The sequence below is a fragment of the Lycium barbarum genome, chromosome 2, assembly GCF_019175385.1.
Source record: "Lycium barbarum isolate Lr01 chromosome 2, ASM1917538v2, whole genome shotgun sequence".
Classification (NCBI taxonomy): Eukaryota; Viridiplantae; Streptophyta; class Magnoliopsida; order Solanales; family Solanaceae; genus Lycium; species Lycium barbarum.
Genome location: NC_083338.1, coordinates 13,243,285 through 13,270,130, shown reverse-complemented (window position 1 = coordinate 13,270,130; position 26,846 = coordinate 13,243,285). Strand labels below are relative to the sequence as shown.

At 38.9% G+C, this 26,846-nt stretch overlaps 2 protein-coding genes across 2 annotated transcripts; both read right to left on the bottom strand.

Moving 5' to 3' along the window:
- Positions 1–11,886: 11,886 nt before the first annotated feature.
- On the bottom strand, positions 11,887–12,378 carry LOC132628363 (MADS-box transcription factor PHERES 2-like). Its single transcript, XM_060344147.1, has one exon. The coding sequence runs from the start codon at positions 12,376–12,378 to the stop codon at positions 11,887–11,889; it is 492 nt and encodes a 163-aa protein (XP_060200130.1).
- Positions 12,379–19,798: 7,420 nt separating this feature from the next.
- LOC132628361 (agamous-like MADS-box protein AGL80) lies at positions 19,799–20,290 on the bottom strand. The gene has a single exon (XM_060344146.1). The coding sequence runs from the start codon at positions 20,288–20,290 to the stop codon at positions 19,799–19,801; it is 492 nt and encodes a 163-aa protein (XP_060200129.1).
- Positions 20,291–26,846: the final 6,556 nt, after the last annotated feature.

The window sequence follows — 26,846 nt, the reverse complement described above, 5'->3', positions numbered from 1 at the left end:
GTCATCCGATATGGCGAAATAGAAATAGGGCGAGTGCCCGGATTTAAATCAATACAGAAGTCAATGTCGCGATCGGGTAGCATACCCGACAAATCAGATGGGAATACCTCCGCGAACTTTCTGACAATAGGAATGGACTCAAAGGTTGAAATGCAACCGTCGTGTCACGCACATGAGCCAGATAAGCTAAACATCCCTTGTTTACTAACTTCTTCGCCTAAAGGAAGGAAATGATCTTCTTCGGATCGGGCCTAGGAGTACCCTTCCACTCAAGTCTAGGGATGCCCGACATGACTAAAGTGACTGTCTTGGCATGACTGTCCAAGATCACATGATAAGGAGAAATCCAGGTCATACCCAAGATAATATCAAAGTCCACCATATCAAGGATCATTAAATCTACCCAAGTATCATACCCCAATAATAGTAGCCAAACATGACAAATAAACTTGATCCACGACAACAGAATCTCCAACCGGAGTAGACATATGAATATGTTTATCTATGCTATCACAAGGCAAATCCCAATTAAAGGCATGATATGCAGACACATACGAATAAGTGGATCTAGGATCAAATGACATAGATGCCGCTCTATGATAGACAGAAATGGTACCTGAAATAACAGCAACTGAGGCCTCTACCTCGGGCCTGCTCTGAAATGAGTAACAATGGCCCCCACCACATCCAGTCTGAGATCCCCTCTCGCACTCTGGGGCCCATCTTTAACTGCCTGGTATCCAGCTCTAGAACTCTAAAAACCATCGCCGCCTGACTGAGCACTGCCCCTCTGAGAAGCACCACCTCGACCACCAGATGATGTTGGAGTCCTCGATGGCTGATAATTCCGCTTGGGTTGGGAACATCTCATGGGAATTATGCATTTATTCTATTCTGTTGCTTGATTTAATCATTTATGTCTTAATTATTATTGGGTTAAGGGTTCGCTTACCGAGGTTGGAGAGGTAAGTTCCCGCATGGCTTATGCCAAAATGGATCGTGATAAGTTGGTATCAGAGTTTTAGGTTACCCAGTCTATAATACAAGTGCGTGTCTAGTAGAGTGTCGTGGATCAGTACGATGAGCTCTGTACTTATCTGCGAGAGGCTATAGGACATTTAGGAAATCCCACTTTCTTTCTTTCTTTCTTTCTTTCGTTCTTTCTTTCTTTCTTTCTTTCTTTCATGCTACTTTGTTCTTATTGGTATCTGGAGGGATCAAATACGTATTTGACTCTTATCTCTTCTCTCACAGATGGTGAGGACTCGAGCTATGATGGCCCGAAGTCAGGTGCTAAAGCTCGCACCTACGGCTGGCACCCGAGGGCAAGCCACAGCCAGGGGACGCGGCAAAGTGAGAGGCAGCAGGGCTACCCCAGTGAGGGACAGGGCTCCTGCGATAGGGCAGCGGCGAGAGAGGTCTCCATCTCTTGAGCCCGAGTATCAGTCAGATCGAGGCCAGGCCGCAAAGAAGGGTGTGGCCCCAGCACAGACACGGCATGAGGTTATTCCTGATCAGGCCATTCATGACACTATGGCTAGAGTCTTACTTCATCCCGATGCCCAACAGGCGGCAATTGGTGTTACTACTCTCGACGGGGGTTCATAATCCAGAGTTGGGGCGCAGACCCCTGAGTAGGGACCTACGCGGATAGCACACCCCGCCGTAGCTATGGATCCTCGTATTGATGCGATACCCGATCTTGGTGATGATATTAGGCCCATGGAGGGTGCTGTTATGACCGCGCTGGATCAGGACCTTACTGGGAGAATCAAGAAGTTATAGCCGCCGAGGTTTTCTGGTACTTCGTCTAAGGATGAACATGAGTTTATTCTATATATGCATGAGTTACTGCACCAGATGGGGATCCTAGAGACCTACAGGGCTAATTATGTGTCCTACCAATTTTGTGGCAACACGAAGATGTGGTTGAGGTATTTCGTGGCTTGCAGACCTGACGCTTCCCCTCCGTTGACTTGGACTCAGTTTTACCGAGCCTTCTTTGAGAAGTATGTGCCCCAATCTTTGTGAGAGGCGCGTAGGGAATATTTTTTGCATCTTGAGCAAAGGGGCATGTCTTTGGAGTCTTATGTGACCCGTTTTCTATATCTGGCCCGCTATTCTACTCGTTTGATCCCTACTGAGGCCGATAGGATCAGGCATTTCATTGGGGGACTAGTGGGCTATCTACGGATTCCATGTCTTCAGATAGAGTCTATGGGGACATCCTTCCAATCCATTATTGAGCATACTTCTATAGTTGAGGGCACTAAGGCCCGTGCTTTTGGTGATGGTGACAAGAGACAGCGTCAGCCTAGAATTTTTGGGGTTCTGTTTCCAGACTAGCCATACTCCGGTCGTCCTATACATTCAGTGTTACAGGTTTCCCCCCAGTAAGCCACCTAGGCAGAGAGCTCCTGAGAGTTCGTTCTCCAGACTAGTGGATAAGGTTGCTTCATCCGGGTCTTCAGCTTCTGTGTATCAGCATTCATGTCCTATTACCTATATTTTCTTGTTGTGAGGTTGGGCATGTTGCTAGGAGATGTCCCCGGCCCAGGCGGGATTATCAGCCATCGAGGACTCCTATATCATCTGGTGGTTGAGGTGGGGTTTTTTAGATGGGCGGTGCACAGTCAGGCCGCGGAGCTTCTCATAGTTCTAGAGGTGCTTCCTATCCAGGTAAAGGTGGTTCTCGGAGTGAGAGAGGGGATCTCAGGGCGGGCATAGTGAAGCCCATTTTTACTTATTTCCTGGTAGGCCCGAGGCCGAGGCCTCAGATACTGTGATTTCAGGTACCATTTCTGTCCGTCATAGAGCAGCATCTGTGTTATTTGATCCTGGATCCACCTATTCGTATGTATATGCATTTCATGTCATTGGTTGATATTTGCCTTGTGATAGCATAGATATACCTATTCATGTGTCTACTCCGATCGGAGTTTCTATGATTGTTGATCAAGTCTACCGGTCTTGTTTGGTTACTTTTGTGGGGCATGACACTTAGGTATATTTGATGATTCTCGATATGGTAGACTTTGATATTATATTGGGGATGTCCTGTATTTCTCCTTATCATGCGATCTTAGACTGTCATGCCAAAACAGTCACTCACCTTAGTCATGCCGGGCATTCCTAACTTAAGTGGAGGGGTACTCCCCGTCCTTCTCCAAAGATGATCATTTCCTTCCTTCGGGCGAAGAAGTTAGTAAGTAAGAGGTGTTTGGATTATTGTCCTCATGTTTGTGATACGACGGTTCTCCACCCCTTGAGTCTATCCCTATTGTGATCGAGTTCGCGGAGGTATTCCCGTCGGATCTGCCAGGTATGCCACCCAATCGCGACATTGATTTCAGTATTGACTTGGATCCGAGCACTCGTCCTATTTATATTCCGCCATATCAGATGGCACCTGCTAAGTTGAGAGAGCTTAAGGAGCAGTTACAGGATTTTTTGAGCAAAGGGTTCATTAGACCGAGCGTCTCCCCTTAAGATGCTCCTATGATATTCGTGAAGAAGAAAGATGGGACCATGAGGATGTGTATTGATTATCACCCGCTGAACAAGGTCACTATTCCAAACAAGTGCCCTATGCCTCGTATTGATGATCTGTTTGACCAGCTTCAGGGTGGTTTGGTGTTTTTGAAGATTGATTTGCGTTCCGGCTATCACCAATTGAGATTAGGGCGGAGGATATTCCGAAGACAGCATTTCGGACGAGATATGGCCACAATAAGTTTCTAATGATGTCTTTTGGGCTTACCAATGACCCAGCTGCATTATGACTTTGATGAATAACATCTTTAGGCCATTCCTTGATTCCTTTGTGATTGTGTTTATTGATGACATCTTGGTGTATTCCAAGAGTAGGGAGCAGCATGAAAGCCATCTTCGTTCTATTCTTGGGTTGGTGAAAAATTATAGCCTGTTTGCTAAGTTTTCTAAGTGTGAGTTCGGGTTGGAGTCTGTAGAATTATTGGGCCATTTTGTGTCTAAGAATGTGATTATGATTGAGCCACAGAAGATTGAGGCTGTGAGGAGTTAGGCCAGGCCCACTACCGTTACTGAGATTTATAGTTTTGTGGGTTTGGCTAGCTATTACCGTCATTTTGTGAAGGGTTTTGCTGCTATTGCTTCATCTTTGATCATATTGACTCAAAAGGATGTTCCTTTCCAGTGTACAGATGATTGTGAGGAAAGCTTTCAAAAGCTCAAGCTTCTTTTGATTACAACCCCGATCTTAGCATTACCTGTGGAGGATAAGGGTTTTGCTGTCTATTGTGATGCCTCCCGTATGGGCTTGGGTGCTGTGTTGATGCCGAAGGGTAGAGTGATAGCTTATGCTTCTCGTCAGTTGAAGGTTCATAAGAAGAATTACCCTATGCATAATTTGGAGTTGTTGGCCGTGGTCTTTGCTTTGAATATTTGGAAGCATTATTTGTACAGTGTTCATTATGAGGTTTTCACCGATCACCGTAGTCTTTAGCATGTGTTTACCCAGAGAGATCTTAATTCCAGGCAGCGCTGATGGATAGAGCTCCTGCAGGACTATGGCATCTCTATTCTGTATTATCCCGGGAAAGCCAATGCGGTGGATAATGCCTTAATTCACAAGGCAGTGAGTATGGGGAGTTTAGCTCGATTGATTGTTTCCGAGCCCCCGTTGGCCATAGAGGTTCAGACTCTGGCCAACAGTTTCATTCGCCTTGATATTTCAGCTCCGGGCAAGATTTTGGCTTCTATAGAGGCGAGGTCGTATTTATTGGATCAGATTAGGACTCATCAGTTTGAGGTGCTCAGTTGAGCAAGATTCGAGATAGAGTTTTGAGGGGTGGGGCTAAGGAGGCCGTGATTGATTCTAAAGGCATTTTGAGGATCAGAGGACGCGTGTGCGTTCCTCGTGTTGGTGATTTAATTCAGTTGATCTTGTTTAAAGCTCATACCTCTCGCTATTCCATTCATCTAGGGGCGACTAAGATGTACTGTGACTTGAGACAACACTATTGGTGGCGTCGGATGAAGAGAGATATAGTTGATTTTGTGGCTAAGTGTGGAAATTGTCAGCAGGTAAAGTATGAACATCAGCGACCCGGTGGGGGTGCTTCATAGGATTCTGATTCCTGAGTGGAAGTGGGAGAGGACTACAATGAATTTTTTCACGGGTCTTCCGAAGACCCTTGACAGGTTTGACTCTATTTGTGTGATAGTTGATTGGTTGACTAAGTCCGCTCACTTTGTTCAAGTTCAGGTTTCCTATACCGCGAAGAGGTTAGCCAAGATGTACATTCGGGATATTTTAAGGTTGCATAGGGTTCCTATTTTTGTTGTATCTGATCGGGGTACTAATTTCACTTCCCGTTTCTGGAGGGCGTTTCATGAGGAGTTGGGTACCCGACTAGATCTTACTACAACTTTTCATTCCCAGACCAATGGCCAGTCCGAGTGGACCATTCAGTGCTCGAGAACATGTTGAGAGCGCGTGTTATTTATTTTGGTGGTCATTGGGATCAACACTTATCATTGGTAGAGTTTGCGTACAATAACAGTTATTATTTGAGTATTCACATGGCGCTTTTTGAGGCTTTATATGGTAGGAGATGTAGATCTCCGATTGGTTGGTTTGATGGATTCAAGGCTCGACCTTGGAGCACGGATCAATTAAGAGAGTCCCTTGATAGAGTGAGAGTTTTCAGGCCAAGCTTTTGGCAACTCAGAGTCGGCAGAAAATGTATGCGGACCGAAAGGTCCGGGATTTAGAGTTTGCTATTGGTGACCAGGCTCTATTGAAGTTTTCACCCATGAAGGGTGTTATGAGGTTCGGTAAGAAGGGAAAGTTGAGCCTCAAGTATATTGGTCTGTTTGAGATTATTGACCGTATGGGTGATGTAGCTTATGAGTTGGTATTGCCGCCAGGATTGGCAAGAGTTCATCCAATTTTTCATGTTTCGATGCAGATGAAGTACCATGCCGACGGTACCTACATTGTTCATTGGGATTCTATATTTCTTTATGAGAATTTGACCTATGAGGAGGAGCCTATTGCGATCTTGGATAGGCAGATTCGAACGTTAAGGTCGAAAGAGATTGAGTATGTGAAGGTGCAATAGAAGCAACGTCCTGTTGAAGAGGCTACTTGTCAGACCGAGTCCGACATGCGTAGCCGATATTTTCAGTTGTTTACTAATCCAAGTATTCCCGCGTCTTTTCTCTTATTCGCTCGAGGACGAGCGACGATTCAATTGGTATCTGATGTAACGACCCGTTTGGTCGTTACATTCTTTTCGGCATTTTTGCCCTTTCTCAAGCATTGGTTAGCTCATTTGACTCGAAGGTACCATTGGCACGCTTTACGAGCTATCTAGATCGAATTTGGGAAACTGTTTGGTGAATTTGGGCTTAAAGTGAAAAATAGTTAACCTAAAATTGACTTTTGGGTAAACGAACCTTTTTCGAAAATTCGTCGATTTCGAGAGGTCCGGATGGTGGTTTAGAACTTCTGTGTGTATTTGGTTAGGTTCCTAATACACTCAGATTCATTTTGAGACTTGGGTTGGGAAATTGAAATTAAGGTATCGGGGGTTAACTCGGTCAACGAGACTTCCGTTGGGAATTCTGAGGCCACGAGTGCATTCACAGCGTGTTTTTATGAGTGTGTCTATGTGTATGGTATGCGAGCAGATGGCATCGGGAATTAGTCGAAAAATCGGGTTGAATTGTGAACTTGGGTGAGTTTTCTCGTGTCTGGTGCCCGCTTTGGCGGCACCAACACCTCGGCAGCGGTACCGCTGGAGAGGTAACCCTGCCGCTGGAGCTATCCAAGCATTTTAGGCTTGACCGCTGAAGCGGTCGAGGGACCGATGAAGGGGCTCCACTAGGGCGGTCCTAGTGTCGCTAAAGCGGGTAACGGGTAGTGTGTATAATTAATGAAGTGTTAAAAGCCTCTAGACCCTCATTTATTTCCATTTTGAAATTAGAGCTTTTGGGGACTGTTCTTGGAGATATTTTGGGAATACTCTTGGAGGTAAATCTTGTTGTTCCTCTTTTATTTCATTAATCCTAATCATCATAGATTCCTCCTTTCCTTTAATAATCCCTTGGTAATGGAAGATGAAAGTGAGTTTTGATGAACTTTTTCTCTAGGCTTATTAATGATGAAATGTTTAGTTTTTTATGAATCTAAGCTTGTTAATCATATATCTTCCATTTCTAATATTGAATTTCAGAATTAAGAGTTAGGGTTTATACCCAAATTGGGGTTTTGCTTCAAATTCAAAATTTGATAAATATATGAGTTAATTTAGCAATTAGTGGTTGGGTTATGATCACCTAGTGCTTAATTTGATATTTTGCTTTCGAATTTCACGTTTTGCCCTTGTGGGCCCCGTTTTTTCAATTTCTAGGGTTAAAATTGACGTAAATTAAATGGTAGCTATTAGTATCATTCTTCATGATTTCTAATCTAGATTTCGAGTATGCCTAGACTATTTTTGTTCTGAGGCTCAGTGGAAAGGCAAGGCAAAAAAGTGAGTTGATGGTGGTTACGGTTCGGCCATCCAGGTAGGTTATAGCTTACCCTTGGTGAGTCTTCGTATAGCGAAGCATATATTTAGATTATATTGTCGGAGACATCATGTGAACCTTCAAGTATAAAGTTTGGTTGGATATTTCCTTGGGTTGGGCCCTGTTGTGTTTTGGGGCTAGCCACGCTGTTGGGTTGTGATTTGATTGTTCTATTGTGTTGGCTTGATGCCATGAGTTGTTAATAGATATTGGGTTCTGTTTTATCATCCTGATTATGATGTTGTTGGCGTACCCACTGTTGGTATTTGTGGGTCGGATATATTGTTGGAATACCCACTGTTGGTACTCGTGACTCGGATTTATTGTTGGTGTACCCATTGTTGGTACTTGTGGTATTGAGCATGATTGTTGATGATGATACATGAATCGCACGCACTCTCATTTTTAATGTTACACGGTTGAGATACTGATGATATTTGATGAAACACTTTGATGAGCTAGGCTTGGTTTTACTTGAGTGACGTAAGAGGCCGATATCCGATGTTAGTGAGTGCATGGACTCCGCAGGTCCTCCAGAGTGGTGCCGATGAGAACCCCCCGTGCGCAAATATCTGGGGTCCCGTCTGTCTATTATGCAAAGATCCGGGATGGGTGGCACTTGGACTTCGCGATTCACACTGGGTTGTGCTACCGAGATGTCGATATTTTCGTCCGGAGTACATGTGTACACAACATTTGCATGATATTGCATTGCATTCATACGCTATTGCATTGCATTGGATTATGGCTTGATTTTGAGATGTTTTGGTGTTGTACTTGTGATGTTGGATTCGGACTCGATGCATTTAGACTTGGCACATTTGGGATTAGATGCTTTACTTTAGCGACGACACGTACTTGGATTCAATTGATTTGATTTATACTTGTTGGTTTGTCTGCCTATCTGCGTTATTATCTGAATTATGTTAGCTCTGCTTAGTCGGCCGATTATGCCTACCAGTACTGTTGTTTTGTACTGACCTGCATTTGCTGCATTCCTTTATGTATGTAGAGGATCAGGTTGGATCCACTTCCGTTACACGTGGCTGATAGTTGCTTCAGCATTATCTTTGATTTTTCAGGGTGAGCATGGTCGTTCGCTGCCTTGAAGATTTCTCTGTAATTATGTCCTATTCTATTCAGAGACATAGACACTTTTTGTATTATTATTCCAGACTTGTATTATTTCCCTTTTAGATGCTCTTGTATTACTCAGACTAGACCCTGGGGGTGTTATTATTATGCCGCACTATTCTATGATATACATATATATATGGCGAGACTTACGCATTTATTCTATTCCGTTGCTTGATTTAATCATTTATGTCTTAATTATTGTTGGGTTAATGGTTCGCTTACCGAGGTGGCAGAGGTAAGTGCCCGCACAGCTTATGCCAAAATGGGTCGTGACAGATTAATGGAATATGGATTGGTAATGAAGATGGAAGAACTTATCACAATGATTCTCCCTCAAGAAATGCCTTGAAATTCTCCCAAAAGCTCTATATTTGAAGTGGGTAATGAATGAAAGACTTAGGGCCTTTAAATAAGAAATCTGGTCCGTCAGTAGCTTCCGCGGACAGGCCAGTGCTTTCGCCCTACCGCTTCAGCAGTTCGGCCATCGCTTTAGTAGCACGCGCTTTCGCGCTAACGCTTTGGCAGTTCGGCCACCGCATTCGCGTGCACTACCGCTTCGGCGCCAAAGCGGTCATCAAACACCCGAAAATTCTGTGCCTTCCCAAACTTGAAATCAACCCCCGGAACCATCCTGAAGAAAAAACAAAATATGCAGATATATATAAAAATGCCCTACGAACTCACCCATGGCCTCAGAATTCCCATAGAAGGTCTCGTTGACCGAGTCAACCCCCGATACTTCAAAACTAACTTTCCGACCCAAGTTCTAAAATGCACCCGAGTGCATTGGAAACCGAATATACACACAAGTTCTAAATGACCATCCGAACCTCTCAGAACCGATGGATTTCTGATAAAGGTCCGTTTACCCAAAAGTCAACTTTAAGTCAACCGTTTTTCGCTTTAAGCTCAAATTTTACAAAAAAAAAATCACCCAAATCATATCCAAAAGCTAAACAGGTTCGGCAAAGGGTCAAAAGCATCGAAAAAGCAATAACAACCAAACAGGTCATTACATTCTAATTAGAATTTCAGACCATATTTTTGTAGTTGTAAAATCCTAGTGATTCATAGGTGTTGTTGCATATATGAAAAGTTTCAAAGATAATACCTTGCCGGCTCACAAATTATTTGTATTGCAAAAATATTTTATAGAACTGAGAACATGAAAAAATAAATCTATTACTTTTGATTTCCTTAATAATAAGAAAATCATAAATACATTCGTAATAATGTGAAATTCTACATATGACTATTTATTAATACAAATGTACTTATAAGCTCTGTAGGAGGAATAAGCAGTGTTTTTCTAAATTAGTATTATAGCTGTGTTTTCTTTAAATTAAACATGCTGCATCATTAATACTTTCCGGAAAACGCAAAATTTTGGCTAAGATGACCATTATGGTGAACTAGGTAAAGTATGATAACTAGTAGTAGACAAAACAAACATAGTTCACTTTAGTGGCCAATTACCACAATTTGAGGGGCCATTCAACCCAACTACATGAATTTTCACTATTTTTATTTTCATAAAATATTTTTCTTTAGGTTTCATCTTAACTTTTAACTTTGTTTAATTTTAAGTAGGTTTTGTTTGAGAAAATTCATTGCTAATTTATTTTCTTAGTCACCGGAGGAGAACTATGATATTTTAAGTTTAAATCCATGAGACGCAAAAAAAAAAAAAAAAAAAACAATAGATGATTTCTTACTATCTGCTTAAACTTTAGTGGTCAAAGTTACTGAATACCTATGATGATGTATGGCAGCGGTTACCTGGTGAACTAATTGAGGTGCACGTAAATTGGCCTGACACAACAGTCATATAAAAAAATATTTAACGGTTATCTTCACGTAGAACACGGAGTAAGTACATATGCATATCGAGAATATTTTGTATCATATAATCAAATGATATAAAGTAGATTTCGATAACTTGTTCAAAATTTGGTAATAAATTGATTAGACCATTTTGGTACAAGAAGAATTAAGTATTTTCTCAAAATACTTGAAAATTCAAAATTTGAATAAGAATTTCCGAAACATTATTCCAATATCCAATGTATATTTTGGGATTTTGAAAAATCAAATGATCAACTTGTGACTTTGTATATTTGAAGTATTCAGGGTGAAATCTAATGATATTTCCTTTCTATACTTTAAGTAATTACATAGGCCAATATTAGGATATGATTTCAATATGCTACCATTAAAAATAAAATAATTACAATTTTCTAATATAGTTAATTCTATAATTCACCTTGAACTTGGGTAAATAAACCTTGAATACCAATCATTTATATTGTGAATACTTCAAATTGATATTATTGCACTATCTATAGAATTCATTGTCCTTTAGAATATGCACTCACACGATTTTTTAAAATCTTATTCGCAATATGTAGCATCCGAATATGGTTTTTACTGATTGTACTTTTTGTCCTTGAGCTACAAATCAATTATCATATGCAACCTTTGAACATATAAGTTGCTATTATACAAGGATGAAAATTATTGTGATAAAAAAAAAAAAGAGCACAAAGTAACGCACCTACAAATAGAAGATGAAGAAGAAAAAGAGTTATATGTTATATTGATGAATGCTGACGTGATATGAAATTAAAACAAAAATCATGGTTATTCATTTTAGACACAAAAATTCATAGATATTGAATTTTGATTTTAAAATCCGCAAGTGTAGCTAGCAATTGTTTTTGTTTTCCATCGAATCCTTGAAAGTGGTCTATTATAATACCTTTTTTTTTAAAGCAAAGCCACCAGAAAGCTAGCAATTTACCTTTTTCTTTGTATAATTCTTCGATATTAATTAAATAACAAAAAGCTTAGTATTAATTAAATAAATTTCGTTGACTCAGATTTAAACTTAAAATAAAGTACTCAATGACTACAAGTATACAATGATTAAAATGTAACAGATCCCAAAACATTAAACATATATCTAGGATGGTCGAATAAGGCTCGTACATTTCTTCCTACTATAATATAATATAACTTTAACATATCACTAAAACAACATGACCAAAAAAATAATGTGCAACAAAATAAATATTAGTATGCTCAATAATCATGATCTTCTATTGGTCGAAGCCCCGCTTCAACCCATGACAAAACTTTTTAATGCGCCCCAACATGGAGACCGCTACTTTGACCTACATCATTCTCCGTTATCTACTCAAAATGAGAGAGAAGTGATGGAGGTTGAGAAGTGTGAGATTGTTGCTTGAGTTGTTTTTTTCTCTCTTCAAGTTTATCTTGTGCAAGAGCAGATAACTTTAACAATTCGTTAATTTTTGTAGCATCAAGGTCAAATATATTAACCTTTCCCTCGTATAATCGATTGCACGCGATTTCTATTTTCTTCTCTTTGTTTCTTTTCTCGGGTTTTCTAATATTATTTTCTTTCTCCTCCAATTTAGAAGAAAGGTAGGTTTCAAGTTTAACAGACTTTTTAAACTTTTCAGTCTTTGTGTGACTCAAATACCTGGTTACTATAACCTTAGCCGCATCCTCATTTGGCCAAATGGTAGGGCTAATTTCTCCAGGACTAAAAATTATTAGAGCAATAGGTATGTCACATAAGGTACACAAGTCATTTGCTTGTTTGGACAAACTAGTTATTCTACTTGTTTTTCTTTGTCTTTCATCTGAATTGCTAGTCATGTCTGGTAACACAGAAAAAATGAAAAAAAAAAAAAAGAAGAGAGAGCACTTTCTTTGGGAGCAAAATATATAAATGAATACCTAATCGTGAAGATTGAATAGGAGTACTAAAATGTATATATAGATGCATAATTAGACTTGTTTATACCATATGGTAATGATTTTGACTAAATCTAGATAATTTGGTTCGAATTTGGTTATCAATTTGTTAGGACAATTTGAATTTGTTAAATTAAGTATTTTCCTAAAGTGCTAGAAAATTCAGGAGTCTAATTAGAATTTGAGACCATATTTTTGAAAATGTAAAATCCTAGTGATCTTTGGGTGTTATTGCATATATGAAATTCATCAAGGGTGATGTCTTGCCTGCTCACAAATTGTTCATCTTGCAAAAATATTTTATAGAAGTGTAACGACTCATTTCGTTGTTACTGTGACTTCTGAAAAATTCACAGCCTTAACCCCCTTAAAACCCTTTTAGTTCGTTGATCTCTTAAAATTCGCTAACTCTATCGGACAAGTCGTGCGAATGGTGTGAAAAATATCGGATTGAGCCACTGGGCCTGTAATGAGCCGTTTTGTTGTTATTGTATTTCTGACCCTTTTGATCCTTTTTCGAGCTTTATTACCTCATATTTGACCCGCGGGGATCGTTCGTATGCTTCTCGAGGTCGTCGAAGTTGACCTGGGTAAGTTTTGGGGAAATTTGGCTTAAAAGTGAAAAATGGTTGACTCAAAGTTAACTTTTGGGTAAACGAAATTTTTTCGGGAATCCATCAATTTCGAGAGGTCTGCATGGTCTGTTAGAACTCGTGTGCATAGTTGATTCGGTTTCAAATGCACTCGGGTGCACTTTTGGACTTGGTTTAGAAGGTTAGTTTTGAGGTATTAGGGGTTGACTCGGTCAACGATACCCTCGATGGGAATTCCGAGACCGCGAGTGCATTCATAGCGCATTTTTATGTATAGTTGCATATTTTATTTGTGAGTAGACGGTATTGAGTGTTAGTCGGGACTTGGGGTGAAGTTCATAAAACTTGGGCTGTTTCTGGTTTAATGGTGTCCGCTTCCGCGACACCAGTACGCCCAAAGCGGTGCTACGAAAGTGGTAGACCGACCTCTGAAGCGGTCTAGACCATTTGCAAAGGACCGCCGAAGCAGACCCTGAGCGCTGAAGCACAACCATTGGAGCGGTCAAGCTAAGCGCCGAAGCGCCTGTCGGGCAGTAACTGAATGGTTTAAGTGGTAAAAACCCCTAAGTCTCTAAACATTTTCCCATTTTGTCTAAAGGCTATTGGAGAGGGTTTTGGAGTTCTTGAAGAGGCTAAGCTTTGTGGTGAGTTTCCCCAAACCTTATACTTCATTCCTTGATCATAAATCACTATAGAAATTCATGGTTCATGCTTAGTTCATCAATAAGTTGGGTATTAATAGTGGGTTTTAATGAGTTTCTTCCCAAATGATTTTGTGGCTATAAATCTGAAATTAGTGGTTTGGTTAGCTTTATTTAGCATGGATTTGATGAATATAAGTTATAGTAACATGTTTACTTCTTAATTAAGGTCTAATTGTTGAATTGGAGTTAGGGTTTATACCTAAATTTGGGGGTTTTGCCTAGAATTCGAATTCCAATAAATTGTTGGTTCTGCTAGCTTGATATTGATGGGGATTGATCACCTAGAGCATTAATTTCATGTTGAGATCTTTATATTCCTAATTTCACCTTTCTAGTTCATAAATCATATTCCATAGGTTGGGAATTTGGATCTTGAATAGAAGTAGGGTTTGAATGATGTTCTTCTTGATTCTAATTCCATGATTCGAATTTGTTTAGACATTCATTATCTCGAGGCTCAAAGGAAAAGGAAGACTAAGGTTTGATTACTGGAGACTTTACTGTTCAGCCTTCCAAGTAGGTTACGGTTTATCCTATGGTGAGACTTCATTTAGTGAAGCATATCTTTAGACAATATTGTCGGAGAAAGTATGTAATTCTTCGAGTATGAAGTTGGGTTTGATATTGTCTTAAGTTGGGCCCTGTTGTGTGAATGGGGTTAGCCACCCCGTTGTGTTATGACTTATCTTGTTCTATTGTTGTTGGCTTGATACCACGTGACGACAGTAGATATTGCAGATTATTGATATATCTTGACAATGATATTGTAGTATCTTACTTGTAGACATTTGATACGAGGATAGTGTTCTGTTATGGCTTATTGTGCAGCCTTTTCATGATATTGTTGGTATGCCCATGCGTGGTACCTATGATATTAATTTGATTATTGACATTGAACTCATACATTGCACGCATTCTCATCCTTCATGATATACTGTTGATACATTGATTATACTTGAGGAAATACTGTTACGAGCTGGGCTCAATTGGATGAGAGTGACGTGAGGACCGACGTCTGATATTTATCCCGGAATTGAGGTATGAGTGTGGCAATTGCTGAGGTTGTTGCCGAAACCGTGAGGTACATGGACTTCGCAGGTCCCCCATGGGTTGTGCTGCCGAGATGTGATGTTTCATCATCGGAGTACATATGTACGATGCATATGCATTGCATTGTACTATGGCTTTTATTGTGATGTACTTGTGATATACGGATTTTGATTGATATATTGAGACTTGAAACATTTGGGTTTAGATGCTATAACATAGGTGATGACATGTACTTGGTGACTGGCTTGTGTTTGACTTATATCCTATTGATTTACCTGTTTATCTTACTTTATTGCCTTGATATATGCTAGCGAATCTTAGTCGGCCTACAATACATACCAGTACTTGTTGTTTTGTACTGACCTGCACTTTCCGCATTCCTTTATGAATGTATAGTACCAGGTGAGATCGACTTCTACTCCTCGTGACTGATATTTGAGGATGGTTGATTCGAGTCCTTCAGAGTGAGCATGAGGACGTTCGCTGCCCGATGACTCTTTCTATCATTATGTCTTTATTTCTATTTCTGAGACATGAACTTTGAGATTGCTTATGTATTATTATGATTCAGACTTGAAGTATTTAGTTAGGTGCTCTTGTATGACCAGATCAGATACGGGGGCGGATTTCATTTACTTTCGCACTTTCTTATTTATATTATAAAAGAGTGAGACCTTCGCTATTTTACTCTTCCGCTATTTTTTTTCTCATTATTGTGAATGTCGAGTTAAGGGTTCGCCTACCGAGGTGGGAAAGGTAGGTGCCCACATGACTTAGTGAAATTGGGTCATGACAGGGCCCACTCATACCGTCGTGGCAATAGTCCTACCGCCCCAGTGCTGGCGCAACAGTGGCAGGAAGCTCCGCTGAAGCAGAGGTGTAGAATCATTAAAGGACCACCCCAGCAGTGCGGCTACCGTTGAAGCGGTGCCGCTGAATAATAGACCGCCACAGCAGTTGACAGGCAGTTGTATCCCTATTTAAAGCTCATTTATTGACTTGACCTAATATTCATTTCCCCAAATCTGCAGCCGCCACTAAGAGAAAATTCCAGCCCTAGAGACTTAAATGTTGGGAAGGTAAACTTTTAAAATCCCTCATTTCATCTTCCTTCAATTCCCTCTTTCTTCTTGCACAATTTATGATTATAGTAGAGCATTAAAAGAGGGTTCCTTCTCTTAGCTTATGAGACAGGGGTAGATGTGGTAATGGCTAACCTAGAACAATTAGTAACTTCAAGATAGCTCTTTTATTGCAAACCTAGACTAAATAGAAAGTTCTAAGCCTAAACCATTCTATTTCCTAAATGGTTTAATTTGTTAGACGCTAATAATGTCTTACGTGAATTAGTGAGGTAAGTTTGACTTAGGTAAACCTTGTTTTTCATAAAAGAGGTGAAATAGCTATAATCAAGAAACTAGAAAAATTATTTTAGAAATGACGATTCTACCCCTATAACCCCAAATTCCTCAATTGTTACATACTGGAATGCATCCATCATTCTTAGACCTTCCGGACTTACAAGTTCGCTACGAAGATGGAAGATCGAATCCAAGTGGATGTTCGCACACTTGTTCGGCCCTGAGGTAGGTTACGGCTTCCATCTCTTGCTAGACTCTGGTTAGACTTTCATACATGAGTATTAGATGAAACGGAGAATGCATGTATAAGATCTCAGAGATTGGGCTGGATACTTAGATTAATAATGTATAAGAGGTGGCGGTTATTATGTAACACTAGTATAGTTGTGGATTATGATTACCCTATTGTGAGAGTTCAATTAGCGAAGCATATATTTAGACGGTATGGTCGGAGAATGCATGTAAACCTTCGGGTATGAAGTTGGGTTAGATATTATCTTAGGATAGGCCTTGTTGTGTGATTTAGGGTTAGCCACCCTGTTGTGTTATGAGTTACCCAACTCTATTTGTTGTTGACTCGATGCCACGTGGAAATTATTAGATATTGGTGACTAGTGATTTAACTTGATGATGATATTGTAGCACCATACTCGTGCTGCTTTGAGGCGAGGATTGTGATTCTATTATGGCTTATTGTGTAGCCTTTTTATTGATATTGTTGGTGTGCACATGTGTGGTACTATTGATATTGATTTGATTATTGACATCGAACTCATACATTGCACGCATTCTCATCCTTCATGGTATACTGTTGATACATTGATGATATAGAAGGAAACACTGTTATGAGCTGGGCTCAGTTGGATAATAGTGACGTGAGGATCCATGTATGATGTTTATCCTAGGATCGAGGTATAAGAGCTGATAGTGATTGCTGAGGTATTTGCCATAATCGTGAGGGTACATGGACTTCGCGGGTCCCCTATGTGCTACCGAGATGTGATGTTCCATTATCGGAGTACATGTGTACGGTCCATATACATTGCATTCACACTTCATACATTACTGAATTGCATTGTATCAATTGGCCTCCTGTGATATTCCTGTGATTTATTGTGATGCCTTTTTATATACGGATTCTAGTTGGATATACTAAGACTTGACAAAGTTGTGTTTAGATGCTATAACATAAGTAATGACTTGTGGTGATATAATTATAATGTACTGAATCAGATTAAACACTAGTTGGGATTAGTTGCTATAATAATAGGTTGTGATATTGGATTGGGGAAGCGTGGTGTTAGGTGACCTTAATATAAAGGTGTAAGATATTTCTAGGTTGGGTGAGTAATGAACACTAGAATACGAGAGAAATTTCCTTCAAACAGGAGCGATTATGTGACGACAGTTGACAAGTGATTCGTGAGCATTGACTATTGTTGTTATAGTAGCTATAAAGTGAGTGTTAATGTAATGTGTAAATGAATCCCTAATAATGAGTTAATGAAATAAGAACCTTCTATTTGTTGAAGCGAGTGGTAGGTGATGTGCGCTGTTGACTTAGTCTTGCCTACTATGCTTATTTGTAGATTCTATTACCGTTATGCATTTCAAACCATTGTCGGCCTATGATGCTTACCAGTGCTATTGTTGTACTAATACTACTCTTGCTACACCCCTTTTTAGGCGTAGAATTTTTCAGGATATTGATTAGTTGGAGTTTTTCGAAAGATGCACGGTGCCTATCTTGAAGGCCTCCATCATTCTCATTCCGAGATGGAGACTGAGTCTTAGATTTATTGTTGTATCCAATATTCAAATCTTAGTCGCTCTTATACTAGTCTAGACCAGGTCATGGGAAATAGAGTTAGTGTATTGATTAATTGTTGTAAACATTTCCACTATTTTGTTTATATATATTGGTTTGACTTTCATTTCTTATTATAATATATCTTGAAGGATAATGAATCTCGTTCTTTACTTGTTTATGAATTGTTTGCGGTTAACGGTTAGCCTACTGAGGTGAAAATGGTGGGTGCCCGCGCGGTCCTAAAATGGATCGTGACAAGAAGTCATAACATGAAAAAATAATTCTATTTCTTTTGATTTCCTTGTCGATAATAAAATCATAAATACATTCATAATAATGTGAAATTTTGCATATGGCTACATATTAATACAAAATGTACTTATAAACTATATAGGAGGAATAAGCAGTGTTTTTCTAAATTAGTATCATAACTGTGTTTTCTTTAAATTAAACATGATGTGTCACTAATCGAGGTGCATGTAAATTGGTCTGACACAACAGTCATTTTCACGTAAAAGAGGTGAGTTTGGAGTAAGTACATATGCATAATGCGAATTTTTGTACCGTATGATCAAATGATTTAACATAGATTTTGATAACCTATTCCAAATTTGGTAATAAATTGATTAGCACATTTTGGTGCAAGAATAATTACATATTTTCTAAAAATGTTTCAAAATTCGAAATTCAAATAAGAATTTTTGAAACATTATTCCAATATCCAATGTATAGTCTGGGATTTTGAAAATCCAAATGATCAACTTGTAACTTTGTATATTTGAAGTTTTCTAGGTGAAGTCTAATGATATTACCTTCTTATACTTTAAGTAATTAAATAGGTCAGTATTAGGATATGATTTCAATATGTTACCGTTAAAAATAAAAAAACAATTATGATTTTCTAATATAGTTAATTCTATGACTCACTGTGAACTTGAGTAAATAAACCTTGAATACCAATCATTTCTATTCTGAATATTTGAAATTGATATTATTGCACTATCTATAGAATTCATTGTCCTTTAAAATATGCACTGGCGTCATTTTTTTTAAAATTATTCGCAATATGTAGCGCCCAAATATGATTTTTAATGATTGTACTTTTTGCCCTTGAGCTACAAATCAATTCTCATATGCATCCTTTGAAACTCACTTATTTGTTTTTAACATATAAGTTGCTATTATACAAGGATGAAAGTTATCGTGATTAAAAAAAAAAGGCGAAAAGTTGCTCACCTACAAATAGAAGATGAAGAAGAAAAAGAGGTATATGTTATATTGATGAATGTTGACATGATATGAAATGAAAACAGTAATCATGGTTATTCATTTTAGACACAAAAAATTCATAGATATTGAATTTTGATTTTAAAATACGCAAGTGTAACAAGCAATTTTACCCTTTTCTTTGTACTATTCTTCGATATTAATTAAATAAGAAAAAGCTTAATATTAACTCAATAAATCTTGTTGACTCAGATTGAAACAGAAAATAAAATACTCATTGAATAGAAGTAGACAATGATTGAAATATAACAGATCCCAAAATATTGCACATATATCTAGGATGGTCGAATAACACTAGTACATTTCTTCCTACTATAACATAATATAACTTTAACCTACCACGAAAACAACATGAGCTAAAAAATGATGTGCTAAAAAATAAATACTAGTATGCTCAGTAATCATCATATTCTATTGGTCCAAGCCCCGCTTCCACCATGACCAAACTTTTTGATCCCCCCCCCCCCCCCCCCCCAACATGGAAACCGCTACTTTGACCTACATCATCTCCGTTATCTACTCAATATTAGAGAGAAGTGATGGAGATTGAGAAGTGTGAGATTGTTGTTCGAGTCGCTTTTTCCTATCGTCAAGTTTATCCTGTGTAAGAGCAGATAACTTTAACAATTCGTTAATTTCTGTAGCATCAAGGTCAAATATATTAACCTTTCCCTCGTATAATCGATTGAACGTGATTTCTATTTTCTTCTCCTTGTTTCTTTGCTCAGTTTTTCTAATATTATTTTCTTTCTCCTCCAATTTAGAAGAAAAGTAGGTTTCAAGTTTAACTAAATTTTTAAACTTTTCATTCTCTGTGTGACTCAAATACCTGGTTACTATAACCTTAGCCTCATCCTCATTGGGCCAAATTGTAGGGTTGGTTTCTCCAGGACTAAAAATTATTAGAGCAATAGGTATGTCACATAAGGTAGACAAGTCATTTGCTTGTTTGGACAAACTAGTTATTCTTCTTGCTTTTCTTTGGCTTTCATCTGAATTGTTAATCATGTCTGGTAACACAGAAAAAACGAAAATGAAAAAAGAGAGAGCACTTTCTTTGGGAGCAAAATATATGAATGAATACCTAATTGTGAAGATGGAATAGGAGTACTGAAATGTATATATAGATGCATAATTAGACTTGTTTATACCATATGGTTATGATTTTGAGTAAATCTAGAAAATTTGGTCCGAATTTAGTTACAAATTTATTAGGACAATTTGAATTTGATGAATTAAATATTTTATTAAAGTGCTTGAAAGTTCAGGATTCTTATTAGAATTTCAGACCATATTTTCGAACATATAAGATCCTAGTAATCCGTGGGTGTTATTGCACATATGAAATTTATCAAGGGTGATGTCTTGTCGGCTCAGAGATTGTTCGTATTGCAAAAATATTTTATAGAAGTCATAACATGAAAAAATAAATCTATTTCTTTTGATTTTCTTGTCGATAATAAAATCATAAATACATTCGTAATAATGTGAAATCTTGCATAGGGCCATATATTAATACAAAATGTACTTATAATCTATATAGGAGGAATAAGCGGTGTTTTTGTAATTTAGTGTTATAACTGTGTTGTCTTTAAATTAAACATGATGTGTCATTAATCGAGGTGCATGTAAATTGACCTGACACAACAGTGATATAAAAAAATATTTTAACGATTTTCTTCACGTAAAAGAGGTGAGTTTGGAGTAAGTAAATATGCATAATGGGAATTTGTTGTACCGTATGATCAAATGATTTAATGTAGATTTTGATAACTTGTTCCAAATTTGGTAATAAATTGATTAGCACATTTTGGTACAAGAAGAATTACGTATTTTCTTAAAATACTTGAAAACTCGAAATTCAAATAAGAATTTCCGGAACATTATTCCAATATCCAATGTATATTTTGGGATTTTGAAAATCCAAATGATCAACTTGTTACTTTGTATATTTGAAGAATTTTGGGCGAAGTCTAATGATATTACCTTTTTATACTTTAAGTAATTACATAGGTGAATATTAGGATATGATTATAATATGTTACCATTAAAAATAAAAAAATTATGAATTTCTAATATAGTTAATTCTATGATTCACTGTGAACTTGTGTAAATAAACCTTGAATACCAATCATTTCTATTCTGAATATTCGAAATTGATATTATTGCACTATCTATAGAATTCATTGTCCTTTAGAATATGTACTCACATCATTTCTTTAAAAAATTATTCACAATATGTAGTGCCCGAATATGGTTTTTAATGATTGTACTTTGTGTCCTTGAGCTAGAAATCAATTCTCATATGCATCCTTTGAAACTCACTTATTTTTTTTTAACATATAAGTTGCTATTATACAAGGATGAAAGTTATCGTGATTAAAAAAAAAAGGCGAAAAGTTGCTCACCTACAAATAGAAGATGAAGAAGAAAAAGAGGTATATGTTATATTGATGAATGTTGACATGATATGAAATGAAAACAGTAATCATGGTTATTCATTTTAGACACAAAAAATTCATAGATATTGAATTTTGATTTTAAAATACGCAAGTGTAACAAGCAATTTTACCTTTTTCTTTGTACTATTCTTCGATATTAATTAAATAAGAAAAAGATTAATATTAATTCAATAAATTTCGTTGACTCAGATTGAAATTGAAAATAAAATAATCATTGAATAGAAGTAGACAATGATTGAAATGTAACAGATCCCAAAACATTGCATATATATCTAAAATGGTTGAATAACGCTATAACATTTCTTCCTAGTCACGACCCAAATTACGGATCGCGTTAGCACCTACCTATTCCCGCCTGGTAGGCGAACCCGTGCATTACTCAACTTCCAAAAACAACATAAGGAAGTAAATAAGAAGAAAAAGCAGTCTCAAATAATAAATAGATAATCTTGTGGAATCCTACAACATAAAACCCCCGTATCTAGTTTGAATAGTACAAGAGCAACTAATTGCATATGTCTAGAAAATACAAGTCTGAAAATAAACATATGTCTCAGAATGGGAAAATAAAGACATAGGGATAGAGGAGTCTCCGGGCAACGGATCCATCAGATGCTCACCCTGGGCACTCGAAAGCCTAGCCTCGGGATCACTCTCGAGGGTTAGAAGTTGAGCTTGCTCCGAACTCTGCACTAGAAAAAGAGTACAGGAAGGTAGTATCAGTACATACGCCACGTACCAGTAGGTATCATATGCCGACAACAGTTAGATAATATACATAAAAGAAAGAAACTGAAGGATAGGCATCAAGTATAATCACAACACAGTCCATGAAATATAACAGACATGATAGGAATACCAAGGCAAAATCAATGTAATATATGAATGAAGTAATGAGTACATATGAAATGCAATGATATGCACTGGCCAACAGTCTGTCTCTGTAAACACATGCTACAGACAGATAACCTCCACGTATCGATAGTCATGACTCATGAGGTACCCGCGAATTCCATGTACTAGTCACTCCGCACACAGCCCAGAGATGACTTTCACAACACTAGCGACTCTACATACAACCCAAAGGTGGCTTCCATATCACAGGCCATTCAGCGCACAACCCAGAGATGGTTACTATATCAAATCTATCCATAATCTCGGATGTTCCTTTCTCACTTATCATCATCAATACCAATCACAGTTCAAATCAATATATCATGAAAAATGAGTACGAATGCAATGCGAGTGAGTTCGTAGCGTATTTTTATGTATATATGTATGTTTGTTTAGCATCTGTGAAGCCTCGGGTGATTATCGTATTTTGGGGTTGAAATTGCAAAAAGCCAGGATTTTCTGGTGTCCGGTGTCCGGGTTCACAGTGACGGTTTCGCTATGGCTGAAGACCAGCCCCCACAGCAGCTGATTGGGTATTGGGGTTAGCCGCCACAACAGATTTGAAACCGTTGTGGCGAAGGCGCGGTAGCGGTTAAGGAATCGTTGCAGCGAGCCCGTCGTGGCGGACACGTAGCCGCTACAGCGGGTGACGTGGTAGATTCCTCTGTTTATTTCTAAGTTAAAACCCTTTCCATTCAACCACTTCAATTATTCATTCTGAGCAACTTTTGATGCAATTTTACGTGACTTTTGGTTAAATTCTTCTTGTCGGTTATCTTTCATAAGCTTTAATACATGTTAGAAATCATTAGAAGCTAAGAAACAAAGTGAGTCTTGATGGTTTCTTCACTAATTGTGTTTTAGCGTACTAAATTGTGATTTGTTGGTGGGTTTAGTTTCTCTACGTATGGAATTGATGGAATAGTAATCAATAAGCTTGAATCCTCCATTAAAATTGAGAAATTGGAATTTGGAAAATGGGTTTTCATGATAAATTCTCGAAATGGGTTCTATTCTTTCTAAATAGAAATTGATGATGACATTGACTTGAATAAACATAGAAGTGATGAATTCATTGTTGTTAAGCCTAGTTCTTCCATTATTAGTGATTAATTTGAGGATTAAAGAATTAGGGTTTATACCCAAATTTGGGGGTTTAACTTTAAATTCGAACTAGGCCCAATTATGAGTTGATTTAATAATTGATTAGTGGGTTTGATCACCTAGAGCTTGAATTGGAAATTCCATCCTTCGATTTCCCGTTTTACCCTTGTGGGCCTATTTCCCCAATTCCTTGGGTTAGAATTTGACCTAATTAGAAGTTTAGCAATATGGGTGTTGTTCTCCATTATTTCTAATATAGAATTCGAATATGAATAGACTTTGAGTATTTTGAGGCACAAAGAAAGGGCAAGGCTAAGGTTTGACGGTTCGTGGCTCTTGAGTTTTTATTCTTGGATTACGTAGTGTGTATACCTGATTGTGAGCATGTTTATTCTTAGTCTCTTTCTTTATATATGTTAACTAACTGTTGTTGGCCTATGATGCCTACTCAGTACATGTCGTGTGTACTGATGCTACCTTGGTACACTCTTTAGGGTGTAGAGTTTGAGATAGGTTCCAAATAAACTTCCCGAGACTGATTTCCGAGGTAGACTTGCGAGTATTTTAGGGTGAGAATTTGATGGCTGCTACCCGGAGACTCTTTTATTTTACTATCTTTATTTCATATTCAGAGGCAGGTTTGTTGTTTTGAGACTTGTATATTCGAGACATATCATTTAGTGCTCTTGTATTATTCAAACCAATCTCTCTCTCTCTCTCTCTCTCTCTCTCTCTCTCTCTCTCTCTCTCTCTCTCTCTCTCTCTCTCTCTTCCATCTCTCAACGGTAACAACACCCCACCCCACCCCACCCCCTCCTTCCTGGCAGCGAACCACCGCCGGCGGGTATACATTTCTGGCGTGAACAGTACCTTCTCTTTTTTCCCTCTCTCCTTCTCTCTTCTCTTCTCTTTTCCTTTATTTTCTATGTTTTTTTTTTTGCCTCTTGTCTTCTCGTTTTGCACTTGGAAACCTCCGCCAGTGGGTTTCCGGCGGTGAACATTGCTCCGGCGTGAACAGTACGCCGGCGTGGAACAGGTTTTTTTGTTTTTTGTTTTGAAATTGTTTTCACCTGGAGTTGGTACCTCTGGTGGCTCATATTAATTCATGTGTCTTTTAACCTTGTTAAATCTTGCCTGCTACACATTCTTGACTCTTGACTTTATTCCTTTAGCTTATAGTGCTATCTTTCTTGTCATAGTAACCTGACTTGCATATAGTCTCTTGATAACTGTGCTTTAGTATTGATTCTTGTTTATTTTAGATAGATCTTTGATTTGCTTTTATTCCCCTTAGTGGCTATAGTGAGTGATGGTAGACTAGGCTCATGTTCTCGGTCGGGGACGGGGGCTAGGGTTAGAGGGGGTAAGTGGGGTCAGGGAGCGCTTAGGTTGAGAGTAGGGTCCTGGAACATTAGGACTTTGACGGGGAAGTCTATAGAGCTAGTTAAGATTCTTAAGGAGAGGAAGATTAATATAGCTTGCCTCCAGGAGACCAAATGGGTAGGATCTAAAGCTATGGATGTGGACGGGTATAAGTTATGGTTCTCGGGTAAGTCAATGTATAGGAATGGGGTAGGTATTTTAGTAGATAGTGAGCTAAGGGACCAGGCCGTAGAGGTTAGGAGGGTAAATGATCGGATGATAGCGGTTAAGTTAGTTGTGGAAGGGTTTACCTTGAACATTCTTAGTGCTTACGCGCCACAAGCGGGCTTGGACGAGGAGGAGAAGAGGCGCTTCTGGGAGGATTTGGATGAAGTGGTGGGAGGTATACCGCCCACCGAGAAGTTATTCATAGAGGGAGATTTCAATGGACACATCGGCTCAACCTCGGGGGGTTATGATGATGAGCATGGAGGTTTCGACCTCGAAGTCAGGAATGGAGGAGGAGTCTCACTTCTGGATTTCGTTAAAGCCTTTGGATTGGTAGTAGCCAACTCGCGTTTCCCGAAGAGGGAGCAGCACTTGGTAACCTTTCGTAGTTCGACGGCTGCGACGCAGATAGACTTTTTGATCCTTAGAAAAGAGGATAATGGTCTTTGTAAAGACTGTAAGGCCATTCCGGGTGAGAACCTTACGACCCAACATAAGCTTTTGGTGATGGATTTGGGGATTACGAGGAAGAAGAGGAAGAGGGTCGCGGATGACCTGCCAAGGATCAGATGGGGAGTCTGACTTTGTCGAGTGCCCAGGAGATGGGGGAGAAGTTGATGGCTATGGGGGCTTGGGAGAATAGGGGGGACGCGAGCAGTATGTGGGATAGGACGGCGAGCTGCATTAGGGAAACAACTAGAGATGTCCTGGGAGTCTCGAGAGGTCACCGTGGTAGGCGACATGGGGACTGGTGGTGGAATGAAGAAGTCCAGGGAAAGGTGGAAGCAAAGAGAGTGGCGTACGCGAGGTTGGTAGACAGCAAAGATGAGAAGGAGAAGCGGACGAATAGGGAAACGTATAAGATTGCGAGAAAGGAAGCAAAGTTGGCAGTTTCGGTGGCAAAAACGGCAGCTTTCGAACATCTATATGGAGAACTAGAGGACAAATGCGGGGATAAGAAGTTGTTCAGGCTAGCCAAGGTAAGGGAGAGAAAGGCACGGGACTTGGATCGAGTAAAGTGCGTCAAGGACGAGGATGGAAAAGTATTAGTAGAGGAAGCTCTCATTAGACGGAGATGGCAGTCATACTTCCATAAACTCTTGAACGAGGAAGGTGAGAGAGACATTGTGTTGGGAGATTTGGAGTACTCTGAGAGGCGCCGCGATTTTGGGTATTGTAGGAGTATAAAGGTGAAGGAGGTTAAGGGTGTTGTTCGTAGGATGCGTAGGGGAAGAGCTACTGGTCCTGACGAGATCCCTGGAGAGTTTTGGAAGAGTGCGGGAAGGGCAGGTTTGGAGTGGTTGACTAGATTGTTTAATGTTATTTTTAAGACGGCGAAGATGCCTGAGGAATGGAGGTGGAGTATGATGGTCCCTTTGTATAAGAACAAAGGTGATATTCAAAGTTGCAACAACTATAGAGGGATCAAGCTGATAAGCCACACTATGAAGGTGTGGGGAAGGGTGGTAGAGATGAGGGTGAGAAGAGGCGTGCCCATTTCAGAGAACCAGTTC